The sequence below is a fragment of the Eretmochelys imbricata genome, chromosome 3 (genome assembly GCF_965152235.1).
Source record: "Eretmochelys imbricata isolate rEreImb1 chromosome 3, rEreImb1.hap1, whole genome shotgun sequence".
Taxonomy (NCBI): domain Eukaryota; kingdom Metazoa; phylum Chordata; order Testudines; family Cheloniidae; genus Eretmochelys; species Eretmochelys imbricata.
Window position 1 is genome coordinate 47,466,837 of NC_135574.1, and position 15,253 is coordinate 47,482,089.

A 15,253-nucleotide genomic window follows, 5' to 3' on the forward strand; every position below is an offset into this window, starting at 1 on the left:
TATAAGTAGTTCAAATATTCCTTCCAAGGTGCATTACTTTATATTTGTCAACAATGATTTCACCTGCCATCTTGCTGTCTATTCATCTAATTTTGTTGAGTCCCACTGTAATTCCTCACAGCTTTCTCTATTCTTGATTAATCTAAATAAACTTTGTCACCTGTGAATTTGATCTCACTGTTCACTCCCCTTTCTGGATCATTAATAAATGTACTAAAAACTGTACATAATATGGAAGCTAGGGGCACCGTATTTACTCTTTTCCGATCTTGAATACAGATAATTTCTTCATGATTCATCTTCTCTATTTTTTAGCCAGTTTCTGAATGTGACATACTTTCTCTCTCACTCCACATCTATTTAGTTTGCTTAATATACTTTTGTGAGAGACGTGAAGGCTTTTTGGAAGTCCATATAAATTGTATTAACTAGTTCTCCTTTTCCCCTATTTTGTAGGCACGCTCAAAGTATTCTAATATAATTCAAGAAGATTACTAAAATGGCTTTTGTTTATTCTGCTGCAAGAGATGGATCCTGATATGAGGGGAGTACTTAATAAACAATAGGAACATTTAATTATTAGCAGGGAGATAGAGAAGATATGATCTAGTAGGACTTTTCCATTTCTGGCTTCAGTGATTCTATTTCCTGTTTAATCAGGTGACTGAAAATCTCAAATTGAAGTGAGCTCAACTGAAAAAACATAGTGACAGGTTTCAGAGTGGTAGCCATGTTAGTCTATATCTGTAAAAACAACGAGGAGTCCTTGTGCCATCTTAGAGACTAACAAATTTATTTTGGCCTAAACTTTCGTGGGATATAACCCACTTCATCAGATGCATGGAGTGGAAAATACAGTAAGCAGGTATAAATATACAGCACATGAAAAAATGGGAGTTGCCTTACCAAGTGCGGGGGGGGAGGAGGGGCGCAGTGCTAATGAGGCCAATTCAGTTAGGGTGGAAGTGGCCCATTCCCAACAGTTGACAAGAAGGGGTGAATATCAACAGAGGGAAAATTACTTTAGCACTGACCCCTCACTTAGTAAGGCAACTCCCATCTTTTCATGTGCTGTATATTTATACCTGCTTACTATATTTTCCACTCCATGCATCTGATGAAGTAGGTTTTATCCCACGAAAGCTTATGCCCAAATAAATGTGTTGGTTTCTAAGGTGCCACAAGGACTCCTCATTGTTTTTACTGAAAAAAAAAAAAGCATTTGAGGATATTAATGTAGAAAAGCTGGAAGTCGACATTTAAGTAGGCACTTAAATACTAAAATTAGGGTTTTAACAACATATGGAATTATGCCATTTCTATGGGACAGATTCTGGTACCCTTACTGAGACTGAATAGTACCTTAATTCCACAGTTGGTCTTACTTAAGTCAGTGTGACCGCTCATGGAGTAATCAGCTACGCAGTGTGAATAAGGGTATGACATTCAAGTTCTACATGATTAGATGGATTTGGGGATCAGGGTAGGGGTGGAGTGAGACAGATTTGTTCTTATTTTTAGAGGGTTTTCTGTTTTGGGTTTTGTTTAGAGAAGATGGAAGGATACCAAATCAGAGAGCAGCCCCCAGGTATAAATACCTACCCTAGGGGCATAATATATATTCTGTTGTGCTATCACAGAGCACAGACAATTAAAAAACCCTTGCATTTATTCATCACATCACCACCAAGCCTCTACAAAATTTTATTTTACCTTGAATGTCAAGCTTACTACCAAATTTTTGTAGCACGACAACAGAAAAACAGCACATCAAAAAAGTCATATAAAGCTTTGGTTAAGTGCAATACAAAGATTCTCTGCATTAATTTAAAAATGTACTCAAATTTTAATGGGAACCGTGCAATTGCTTTTTTACTTAGAATGCAAGAAGTACTTCTTGCTAGTGTTGCATACAATGAAAATTAGCATACAAATGTCTTGCTTAAAATGGAAAACAAAGTAACATAACAAACATTGCAGTTAGTTAGCAAGCACAAAGACCTTTCTTTTTGTAATCCTGGTTTTTATGTTTGACACCTACAGTCCTTGTGGAGCACAGCAAAGGGGATGGAGCTAGATCTGTAATTTTACTGAATGTATTAAGTTTGTTAAACTTCGTTGTAAAAAAATGTGATTTTCAACCTTTGTAGACTGTAGTTGCAAACAAATTAAAGTTTATTTTTAAAATAATGCAATGTTTAATGTCAGTTAATTTATAACTCATTTCGTTTCTTTAGTTAGAATGAGTCATTCTGGGGTGAAATCTCAGCCGCATTCCATTTCAACCTGATCCTTAGATAAATTGCTATTCCATTTCACACTGACCTTTATCTAAATTAATTGAAGATAGATTGGGTGAAATTACTGGCATAAAAAAGCCAAACATTTTTCTCAATGTTGTAAAAATCAGACACATGCTTTTGCTAATGGAAAGCCTTGAGCTATAAAATATTAAATGTACATAAACCAATAAAATTCACACACATATGAAGTAACAGCTAGACTTTCTTTCAAAATCAATTACTGTATATGTAGGCTAAATGTGAAACATTTCACAGTGATTTAAAACCTGATCAATAAACATTTAGCGCCAAATCCTGCTCCCATTACAGTTAACAGAAGTTGTCTAGCAATGTTAATGGACTTCAGTGGAAGCAGGAGTATGAGTGGGCACTTAAATATTAAAAATCAAATGTCATGGTTAATTTTAGTCATGGTAAAATTGACTGTCTCTCTGGAAACCCTTGATATTTAATCAATGCTAGTTATGCATCTAAAGGCCCAATATGAATGGAGATTCTTTTTGAATGGAATGTATAACCTTTGTGATCTTTATTGCTTTACCAAACCAGAGGTACTTTTGTTCCTGTTTAAGGGATTATTATTTCTGGTCATCTTCCTGAGACTTGAAAGACCATAAAAGACAAGCACCATACCTATTTCACGGACTAACTCATTGCAAATTAATAGTTCGGTCCCTTTCTAAATGGATCTCTTCCTACAATTACACTAAAACATAATGATGGATCACAAATTCCTGGGGGTCCAGGTTGTCCTTGAATTCCAGGATTTCCACGATCTCCATCTTTACCAGGCTGCCCAGATTCTCCAGGACGTCCCTCTTTACTCATTCCAGGTGGACCTTCAGGACCTTGACATATATACAACAAGTAGTTAGACTTTGCTGTATATATACTGTTAGAGATGGGTCCAAGTTGAATACTGGATTCAAACATCCCAGAACTTTGAGGAAGTTCAGAATTTTGCATCTGGCTCCTGTTTCTGTACTAAGCTGAACAAAACTTCACTTTCAGAAGAAAGGACTTCTTTGGCACTAGAGTTTATATACCAGGAATTAAATGTTTGTTACAAATAATCATATTACCTATGTCATCTACTGAACGAACTTGAATCAAGATTTACAAACAAACAATCAAGATGAATAGCAGAATAGATTGAAAATCAAATCAAAATTAAAAGCTATTTTAAAAGAAACTTTTAAAAATTGGCTTTGGTGTATTGTTACTTTATCATATAGTCCAGCTTACTGTGGGCCAGAACCAAAATCCATAGGCACCTTTCCATTGACTTAATTGGCTTTGGATCAGGCCCTATCATCTCCTCCAAAGGATCAATTTTATATTTTGACAGAGCATACTATTATTTAAAAAAAACAGCTTTCCTTTAAAAAGAAATTGCTGTGTGATTTCATGAATATATCAACCTGGATTTTCAGAGCCTCTGCAGCTCCTATAGGTGGGAATTAGGTTTGTGGGTTCTTAACATTTCTGAAAATCTGACATGTTGCGTTTTATTTCTTCTTCCACTACACAAGGGAATTTTGCTAATTTTAAATCTCAGTCTACCAAGGAATAGGAATTTGAGTCACTTATATCTATAAATACCTACCCTATAGTAAATAATATATTCTGCTTCAAATGAAAAGCAATAAAAACACACATACCCACAGTGTTTTCCTACCTAGCAACCAGCATAAAAGGAATACTATTTAAACTGTGTAAAATATAACTACTTAAGATTAATCCAATCACGTTAATTTTAGTAACCAACGTTTTAAAAATAATTAACACGTAATGAAATCTACATGGCTAACTCAGGCCTTACCTGGAGGGCCAGGGGGGCCTTGTATTCCAGGAACCCCAGTTCCTTGGCTGCCCTTTTCTCCATTTTTTCCTGGTGGCCCTGTAGGATACCAAACACACACACATGCATACTAAGCATTGTTTTTGTTTGAGACATTGAAAAGGCGGTGAGCTGGATGAGTGATTGTTCAATGGTAAACATTGTAATTGCCTTATTTATCAGCCTAATTTCAATTTAAGAACTAATGGCAAGTAATTTCTGTTGAAGGGAAGTATGGGGGTAGAGGGGTGTAGATAATAGGCAGGATTGATGGTGAAGGCTAATTCTGGCTTGCCTTTCACTGGTGGCATTTTGAATAGGTCACATGAAAAAATGGATTTGATGCTTTGAACATGGTCTCTAGTTGAAACAGAAAATATACAGGTGATCTTTCAAAATTTACATCAGAAATTAAAATCTCTCTCAAACAAGAGATACCAAGCCAAATTCAGTGCTTACACGTGTCAGCCTATGGCCTAATGTGTTCAGTTTCTTCGGTGAAAAAGATTGCCACCTTTTTTCAGCCTTTGCTGAGTAGCCAAGAAGATTAATCAGTATTAATGGAGATAAAAGTATCTAACTGCTGAAGACAAAACTTCAACGTGCTCCGAAATTAATCTGGTTTTCTGGGTCAGAGACAAAAATGTCAGGGGATTTTCAAAATGTTCATTGAGCTACAGTTGGCATCCTGCTTTACATACCCTTCTCAGAGATTCTTTTGATGCTGTAGAAACATAATAGTTGCTGAGACCCAAGATGACATATTTTGGACATTACCATGCACCTTGGCTCTGATCCAATTGACTATGTACTTAACTTTAAGCATGTAAGTAGACCCACTGAAATCAATGGGGCTAGTCACAGGCTTACATGCTTTGCTGGATTGTGGCTGATATTACAGAAAGGGTACTGAAACTAAAAAAGCTACAGAACAGGGTAACAAAGATAGTAAAAGCTATTGGGCTGTAACTGAAGTAAAAGTTTAGGAAAATTAGGCTAATGTTCATTAGAAATTAATTGTGAGAAAATATAAAAAATTCAAAAGACTATGCCACAAAATTATTCAAGAGGGTAATAGGCTCAAAACAAGTAGCAAGTAATGAAGTCTAAAGAAAATACTAGAAAGTGAAGAAGTTTAGAAAACACACACCAAATTCAGCCCTGCTGTAAAAAGGGATACAAGTCTAAGTGAAATGCACATATATTGAATGTATTTAGTCAAAAAATTATTATTTCAAATGCAAAAAAAGATAATTAGACACTAAGAAAAACAATACACCAGAGAGAAAAAACAATTAGACATAGAAGTTGATTTTATTGGAAAAGTCACACTGACTCCTTATATTCTCAAATGTTAGTATGGCACTTTTTATAAGAAGTGAAACCCCTTAATAGTCTCAAATGATAATCATGTTCTTGTGTAATCTTCGACTAACTGTGTGCAACAGCGTATTCCAGAGTATCAAGGTGAAGTCTAAGGGATACAAGGTAACTAAATCACTTCAGTACATATTGTTAGAATAAAGTACAAACTGTAGCTTCCTTGGAATCTTTTGCTGTCCAAAATTTGAGCTCAGAGGTTCATAAAATGTTCTTTACAAGATTAAAAATATCTTTTCTAGGGGTTCCTCCTTTTCCAAGATCATTCATTTTTTCCACATAATGAAACATTGTATCTTGGCTTTCATGCATTCCGCTGATAATGGCATTTTGCCCAGACTTTCCGAGTTAAAGAATCCCTAAGCCCAGCCACTCCAAATAAGTACAGTAATGAAGGAAAATTTCAATCTACTACAGAGATTTTAAAAAGTTCCCCTAAGAAATTGTCTGTGGAAACGAAGTAAGGAGCAAAGATGGAGAATGACTCCGCATTTTTAAGAGGCTAAAAGAGACTGCAAGCCTTTTAATAAGGGAGAAAAGACCAAAAATCCCCGGGAAAAAGGACCCAGAAAGAATAAAACAAAAAAACCCCATTGATAGTGGTTCAGATTCCTTTTCTTTTTCCTATGGAGGATTCATAAAGGTTAGGCCTAATTTAGTTAATATCAGAGATTTGACAAGATCACAAGCCTAGCTGACACGATTACTGAATAGTGATTTTTATTGCAGAATTTACTGGAACTGGTTTGATTACTGAAGTGAGAAATGGTAAGAAGAGTATGAATCAAATCCAAGTGTCCCAATTAAAAGTACAGAGCATAACCACCAGACAAGACGTGAAGGACAGTTCAACCTTTCCAAGAACATAGGTGAATTAGGCAACTATTTTCTTGAGACCATTCAAAAGTAACCCCAAAATAGTAGAACAAACTCTGACCTGACATAGCCCTAGTGCTACCACCTTGACTGCAGTAAGGTGACACAAGGTATAAATCAGTTTAGAATGTAGCCCACTGGAGTACACTTCTGATCCATCTATATTAGAAAATCTCGAATGAGGAACCAATTTGTATTGTTCCTTGAAGTGATCAATTAAAGCTGGTTTCATTGAATATAAAATCTTTAAGCGCAGTCATTCTCATAGAGGAAGAAAACTAGAATGACAGATATTCTTAGATACACTAGAACCAAAACGGCTTCTTTTTATATTCGGCAGTAATTTAGAAGGAAATGGCTATATCTGGTTGGGGATTTTCTGTCAAAATGTTATTTCCAGTGGTAAAAGTGATTCTTGTCATATTGAAATTTGCCACAGGAAATTTTAATATTGCAGATTTTTTTCCCTGTTAGGAAAATTGAAACAAAATATTTACTTTCACTTTGGGTCTTCACAGTTCAATACAGTTTGATTTGCTGAATAGAATCAAAACATTTGGGCCAGTTCATTATTAATCTGTGGCTGCCTGACCTCCACAGTGCTTCATGCCCCTTGTTCTCAATTCTGTTGAGCTGAGCTGAAATGAAATGTTTTGACACTTGCAAATCAAATTTTTTCTGAACGTTTTATTCTGTGAAAAATTTCAATATTTTGACTTTTCATCCTGAGTGAGGACAAAAAGTATATGTTAACATAGCAGAATTTCCCACAGGACAGAACTTCTAATTTTTGACCAGCTCTAGCCAGAGGCAGATTATGCTTTTGGGGGGCCCTGGGCCAGAGCAAGTGGGGGCCACTTCCCCACCCCGTCCGCCTGCAGTCTCCCCCTGTCCCTCCCCCAAGTGCTCCTGCCAGGGAGCAGGAGCGTGGTGCGGGGGCTTCCCCTACTCCCCAGCAGAAGCGCCAGTTGTATGGGAAGAGCGGGACAAGCCCCTGTGCCCCAACCCCACTCCCGCTCCCCAGAAGGAGTGCCGGGCATAGCGGATCAGATCGCCCATTTTTCCGGGGTCTCCCAGTTGGTCAGGGCCCCTGGGCACTGACACCATTGGCCCAGTAGCTAATCTGCCACTGGGTCTAGCAATGGCCCATTGTGCAGGTGAGCACTTTCCTTGCTGACAGGTCAATCCCTGAGGTCAGCCAAAGAAAAACATCTTTAAATGATTGCAAAGTGCTCACCATGCAAGGGCCAGGCACAGCTGCAGCTGTGAAATCTAGGAAGGCCCATGTGAGTTCACCTGAGTGCAAGGACTATGCAAGGCTAGGTCATAGTTCCACACACCCCCTTAAGGCATGGTGCAGCAGATGAGCTCCACTATATGCCAGGGAATTCTGTGAGGCACTCTCCCTCACAGAAGTGCTGCTCTATATTACCCCCTAATGTAAGACTGTGCCTATAAGGCATGACTGAGCCCTTAAAGAGACAAACTGTGGGGGACTTTAGGCACAAGGTCAAATCCCATATAGTGCTAAATTGGGAGAAGGCCACCATTTTTTACTTCAGCAAAACATTTGGACCCAAACGCTGGTTCTGAAACCACCCCTCCAAAACCTTCTGACTCAGATCCAGATTTCAATTCTGTAGCCTCTCTCTAAAATGGTCGGAACCAGAAAAATTAAACCAAACATCTCTCAACTTTCGGAAATGAGTTTTGTATCCTGAACCGAACTACATGGTGTGGACTCCTCTCGACCCTCTACTGCTACCCACTCAAGTACCTTTCAGAACTGAACATGTAAAAAAAGTAAAAGCTATATGTTATTTGCTTCATGAGATACCCAGGCAGTTACCTTTTGCCCCACGGGCACCAGGACTCCCAGGAGCTCCTGGAAGACCTGGAACACCATCATTTCCTGGTAAACCAGAAAAACCTCTAGGACCTTCTGGGCCTATTGGACCTGGTGGACCAGGACGTCCTGGGGAAGCACTTTGGGACTGACAATGGTTGCAGTTTTGTAGTCTTCCACTCCGAAGGATAACAGGCAACTGGGCTAGGAGAATTCAAATGAAAATGCTTTAGACTATTCTGAGAATGACACTGAGATAATATTACTATGCAAGATAAAAATAACCAAATGCCAAACTACATTAATAAGGATTTAAGATAAATCATTTGTTATATAATCACCAAAAGCAAAATATCTGGCTTTTTGTGGAGGAGGAGGAGATGGCAGTGGTGACGTATTAAGGCCCACAGACTGGAAAGATTAGGAGACATTATCACTATAGTGTGTACTTATATCATAAGAACCTGTAGACAGTCCATTGTGTTAGTAGTTTTGATTTTTCTGAGAACAGGACATCTTTATAATTATCATGAAAGTAGCCACAGAATTTTAAATAAATAAAGAATACATTGCAATCTCTGGGACTTACTTCTCAGTACATCTGCGCAAACCTGCCGAATAAATTCTTCTGAAAATTCCCTTCCCTGAATTGAATATAGAAGAGTTATAAAAAACGCATAGAAAGTTTTTTTAAAAGTGCATGAAAACTACAATGTCTGGTTCTGTACGTACAGGTTTTCCATCTGCTCCAGGTGGCCCTGGGTGCCCTCTATCTCCCTGTTGTCCTCTTGGACCAGAAGGTCCAACCAAACCATTAACACCAGATTCTCCTTTCTGTCCATTGAGGCCTCTAATGCCAGGATCTCCTTTCTCACCTTTCTGAAACCAAAGGCAACAAAAACCATAACCTAGATTTTTCAAAATTAATTTTCAAAATTAATCTTCATTGTGAGGAGCTGGCAGCACCTTCACAAAGATGCATTCATAAAAATCAGTCTGAATTAATTTATCTGTGGGGATCATCTTGACAGCGGATGTTGATTAACAGGTCCATCTCTACAAAAAAATTCATTGAATTCTTTGGATTTTTGTGAATAATATTTTAATTCAAGTATGCTTACTAGAAAAATTTACTCAATAAATTACCATTACAGAGAACAGTTTTACTTTTCTTTGTACAGACCAAACTTTTAATCCTAGGCAGAACTATTTTATATAACAGTTAAAGGAAAAGAAAAATATTAAATGGCTCTCTCCTCTTTTTGATGATACCACAGTTATATTAATACAGGACATTAAAAATCTTCTTGGAAGATTATAGGCCTTGTCTACACTAATGGAGACATATAGAGTATGTGTAGCAACACACTGCAGTGAAAAGCATGCTGCGTCCAAACTACGGTGTGTAGCTACACATCGCAGGGAAAGGCTCCAGCACTGGGGAGGCAGTGGGACACTACACGACTAAAAACAGCTTGGGCATATGTTTGGGCACTGCTTGGGCATGTGGAGAGCCGTGTATGTACCTGAAAGTTCTGGCGTGCCTTTACTCGCTTAACCCATGCCTCATGTTTACACTGCTATTTATCCCATGCTAGGGGAGCTTGCATTACATACTCTGCATGCAACCACAAGGGAAGATATAGCCTAAGGGTGAAATTCTGGCTCCACTTAAGTAAATTGCAAAACTTCCATTGACTACAAAGGAGACATAAGTTCACTCTACGTCTCTACCATCCAGGATGGGGCGGGGAAGGGGGGCAGGGGGACGACAGGACGGGGGGGGGAGGAAGTTGAGTTTGATTTGTGCTACTTCTTTTTTCCAGACCTCAGTTATTCTCAAATTAATTGGCAACAACAGTAGACAATCTGCTAAGTAAGATTAAGCCAATACTGGGAAACATTTTGAAATAAGAAAACTTAATTTAAGTAGTGATTCCTCTACATCTGACTACCTACCACATTCGTTAATTTGGACTACTTTCCAAACTTGGAGCCAACAAACCTCTATTGCAGTGGAATATGGTACACTCCCAGATTTAAAATTAGTCTAATCTTTGTTCCCTTATGAGTTTTTCCTTTCAGTTTTTATATGACTAGTGTATATTTTCAACAGCAGCTTTATAAATCTATTTCACCCTTTCCAAATGTGCTATATGGAAGTGCAGAAACAAAGCAACAGACTATATATTGCTAAATAAATAATATTCCTTTGGGCAGAGGAAGAAAGTTTAAGAGGTCCTTAGTCAAACATATTTTATAAAGCAGCCACAGGTCTTACATTCTATTTCATTGTACAGTAAGTATATTATTAGATCATCCTACAACAGAATTTTAGGGCTCACGCAAACCTATTTGGCACAGCCCCATGTAGCAGCAGTGCAGTTCTTCACCACCATAGGGAAGGATAAACCTCCCAGAGCTTCCCTATATGCTGGAAGAACATGGCCAATGCACCATCGTTTACGATAGTGTAGCATGCGTCTTACTCTGTACTTGGCCAACTCTGCTGGCCGGTGTGGAGCAGGTTGGTGGACAGGCTCATGACCCTGCTGCCTTTGGGTGGGGTGCATCCCAGGGGCTCTAAAGGGAATTGTGATTAAGCTTGACCTCTGTAAGTGGAGTGCAAGAAGGATGAGGGGGAACAGCCACACATGAGCCAGTCACCATCTGTCCCTTAACATTTTTAAGGCTAGTAAGCACTAAAGTTCAGTGAACCCACAGAAAGTCATTTAGCTCAGGTTTTTCTGCAAATGGAAAGCCAAAGCCTTTTTCATCTCACTCATACATTTATTTGATAGTTCTATCCAGAAAAGTAATTGTATAAAAATTTCCTTTACTTTCCTACTCAGCAGAGTATCACTCCATGTATACTTGCAATTAAATTTTGACTTATTTTCGAAATTATGACTCTTTACTTGTTAGTTCTATGCAGCTAACAGAGTAAAGAAACAGACTGTTGGTATTTTTCTTATGCAGCATCAACAAATGAATTGATCAGCTATACAGCAGACTTTGACAAACATTCCACAGAATTCTACCCACTGTTCTCAATTCAAAATTTGTTTTATAGAAAACAGTGCTTTTAGTTAAGACTGTTGAAATTTGTATTCTCTTTGTATGATGCAGTTATAAATCTTTGTTTAACAGACACTAACATATATTCACAGGATTGTTAAGGTTTAGAGCAGGGATCGGCAACCTTCGGCATGCAGCCCGTCAGGGAAATCTGCTGGTGGGCCAGGACGGTTTGTTTACCTGCAGCGTCCACAGGTTTGACCGATCACAGCTCCCACTGGCCACGGTTCGCCGTTCAGGCCAATAAGGGCTGCGGGAAGCAGTGTGGGCTGAGGGATGTGCTGGCTGCCGCTTCCCACAGCCCCCATTGGCCTGGAACAGCAAACCGCGGCCAGTGGGAGCTGCAATCTGCCGAACTTGCGGACGCTGCAGGTAAACAAACCATCCCGGCCCACTAGCGGATTTCCCTGACAGGCCACATGCCAAAGGTTGCCAATCCCTGGTTGAGAGATTGCTAAGGTGTGGAGCACTTACAACTGCTTTTGACTACAACAGGAGCTGTGTACGCTGACAACTGAAAATCAGACCACTTTTTAGGTATCTAAAATGTATATAAGAGAATAAATCTAGAAACCCATTTTTGGAAATATGACACAAGAAAATATTTACGGTAGTTGGGAGTAATTTATTATTATTTTAATTATATTATAGCTATAGAGCATATTTAGAGACTTATAAATTACTTGTAAGTTGATTTATTTTTAAATAAGTTTTTAAAAGGGCTGTGAAATGTTAAAAAACAATGCAACCTAGAGAAAATGGCATCTACTGTAGAACGAAACAGCAGGCAGCAAGCCCACGTAAGAAACCAAGGCAAAATACTGGAATCATCAGCACAACTGCCTGTAGAACCTGCCAAAAAATAAGATGAAACTGCTGAAAGAATGTTTTCTGCAGCAAATCTTGGTCTTGTAATGGCCAGCCACATCCAGTGTGTGGCCTTGTTTGTTGACCCTTGCTATTGGCAGAGACAGTCAAGAAAAAGAGAGGTGCTTAACAAATGCTGAAACAGACTGGTTGGAGAGATTTTATATTAAAACAATTCCTTTACAACAAGTACTAAAATAAAAATATTTTGTAAAAACCCCAAAACCTAAAATAAGCTTATATTGTAAATTGTACAGCTCTTATAAGTACACAAAATGAAACCATATTTATTTGTACAAATGTATTACCAAGAGTATTAGAAAAATGTAAATAATGTCCATATCCCATGAAAGTATACCCCAGTATTATGGTGATTTAGAAAATGCAGGAGGATCAGATGAGGAAACCATCAGATAGATGGTTCTATGACAATCTTTTACTGAGCTAGGCCATGATTAAGCAAGATACTTATGCACAAGTGTAATCTTAAGGATGGTTATAGTTCCATTGAAGCCTATAGTATTATTCAGTTGCTTACAGTTGCACACTTGCTGAAGTACTCAGCTCAAGTGGGGCCCTAAAGAACAAGTTCAGCTAGTGAAATACAACAAACCTTCTTTAAGTGAAACCCAACAAGGGATTGCCAAAAACTGATTGTGTAAAGGAATCTCCTAATAAAGATGAAACAGAGTTCTACTGAATGGGCCCATGTACACTGATTTCATTTACCCTAGAGTCGGAACCAGGAACAACTACAATGAAGCTGATTAATTAGATTTTTTTTTAAGTTTTTATAAACAGAACTATAGGCACCTATCCAGTGCTCTGGGCAGATGTCCCATGAATTAAAAAGCACAACATGAAGTTAAAAAACGACTGCTCATAAATATATCCATTTCAACCCATGTTCTCCTCTGCAGCCCAAGAGAAGAAGAAAAGAGATGGGTCTTACAGCGTACCCAGAAAGCTAAAAAATCTGAGCTTTGGCAGACCAAGGAAGGGATCAAGCTCCAAAATCCAGGACCCCTCACAGGACCCCATCCCCTCAAGAGAATGTCTTTGAGCTCCAGATTGACCCGAGTGAGTCATACTAGCGTAAAACCAATGGAAGTGAGTTCAAAATCAGGCCCAGTGGATTTGGGGATAGTTTGGGTCAGTCTCAAAACAGGCTGTCACCGAATAAGGGTGTCTCTTGGACCATTTTATTGGATTATAACATTTTTTAAAAATGAAGAGTTGGGGATTGAGTCTCCAGAAAAACAAATTACTCTTTTCTTTTTTTAAAGTCCCTTGCTTACTTGTTTGTTTTTCTCTAAGAAGCCCCTTCTTTTGTCTTCAGATTCTGTTTTACTTGGAGTTCTGTAGATAATCTATATTCCTTTCTCTCTTTTTAAACAATATTTCTTTGTCTTTTCAGTTACTGATTTCCCAAAACATTTCTTTTCTACTCTGTTAATTCTTTTTTCATGCCTCCTCCCACCTGACTTTGCATCCAATCATCCCCTTTCATTTTTGTGCCAATGAGGACAAAAGCAAGCCCTTTAGCACACATTTTACATAGTCACTATTCACACAATTGGCAAAGAGAATTAAAAAATGGTGCTTGTGATTTGAAAACACGTACCTCTCCATTTACTCCATTCAATCCATTTGCTCCCTTTAGAAATCAAATGTGGAAAAAAGTATAAATCAAACTGAGCCACCATTATGATGCATCATTCTTTTACTAAATCTGGAAATTAACTACGATTTATTTCAAAATACATCTGAATTCTTATACTTACACACGAGGCAAATGAGGCACAGCAAACAAACATTAATTAACTTCTTAAAAATTAATATATATGAACAATGTACTAGCAGATCATTAGGTAAATTATCATACACATTGTATGTTATGCACTTGCATTAGTTTTCTTACAAGAAACACTTATTGATAAGTACTGCCTCAATAAAAAGCTAAAGAAATAACAGGTTCATTGTGTAACCAAATGGCCCAGAGACTTTACACACTGACATCCAGATTCAATCTGTGTTTAAATTGGCTTTGGCTGCCAGAAATCCAGGCCCTTGAGTTATAATGTCAGTCTTGGAGGAGGATGTTGCAGTGGTAGAAAATGGCTAACAACCTACTGTCTGCCAAAAGGCACACACCGATGTCGCTGGGTGTGAAGCAGCATGGCAAGAGGGCACATCACCTCAGCTGTCTGCACTGGTGGGACTCCTATGGAGCCTTGCTACAAAATGAAGCTGCATCTCATCTGTCAGGTAGAATCCCTAAGGAAGGGGAGAGGAGGTAGCACCGCCTGGCCTCCTTTTGGCTAAATCCTCCTGAGGTTTTGAGGGTCAGTCTGGGGTATATAATTCCTTACCCCAGCTTCACTGAATGTGGCTCCTTGTTTTTCCAACCAGGCATGTTGTGATAGTACCAATGCACCGATTGTGAGAACAATCTTCACTGCTATTTTCTTCACAATCTAGCTTTAACTTTGTACTGCTAGTAAGTACTTTGCAATTTAGACGTGACAAAGCATGTAGTTAGCAAGTTCTTACACTTACAACTAACAGTTATTTCCTATGGTATGTTAATATAGCCAAATATGACAATCAAAATATACTGGAACAAGGTTAAAGAAAAGAGAAGTTAGCTGATTTGCAGCTGAAACAGGAAACATCTGTAATTTACGAGTACAGAAAATACTAACACACTGACTTGATTTCCAGCATGAAAGTAATTGAATCTTTAAATGCAATACTTGATGAAAATGTTGCATGATAAATACAGAAGTGATTGGAGGGCTTGTATAGTCTTGGGCTTGACTTTCAGAAGCTTGAATCCATTTTTCCATTACTACATTATGCGGAGTTTATGTTATTGTTTTATCAATAATATTGCAAAAAAACTGATTTAAATAAAAACTTTGAAAAATGGAATCAGTTTCTTCCTACTACTGCAATGATATAACTAGATTTTACCTTTGCAGAACTCTCCCCTCAGCCTTTTTGCCCTCATTATATAAACAATCCTGTTCTTTTTCTCTGCTTTCTATTCTATTTTTCAAC

General features: G+C 38.2%; 1 protein-coding gene across 1 annotated transcript in view; it reads right to left on the reverse strand.

Annotated features, from left to right (window-relative positions):
* Window positions 1–2,963: 2,963 nt before the first annotated feature.
* The window catches only part of LOC144262006 (uncharacterized), a 139,624-nt gene continuing 127,334 nt past the window's right edge, over window positions 2,964–15,253 (reverse strand). The window contains exons 24-29 of the mRNA XM_077811593.1: window positions 13,815–13,847; window positions 8,978–9,124; window positions 8,835–8,889; window positions 8,249–8,449; window positions 4,126–4,203; window positions 2,964–3,151 (exon numbers count right to left, since the gene is read on the reverse strand). Of these exons, the coding sequence (XP_077667719.1) occupies window positions 2,964–3,151; window positions 4,126–4,203; window positions 8,249–8,449; window positions 8,835–8,889; window positions 8,978–9,124; window positions 13,815–13,847 (702 nt within the window). The remainder of the gene's footprint in view (window positions 3,152–4,125; window positions 4,204–8,248; window positions 8,450–8,834; window positions 8,890–8,977; window positions 9,125–13,814; window positions 13,848–15,253) is intronic.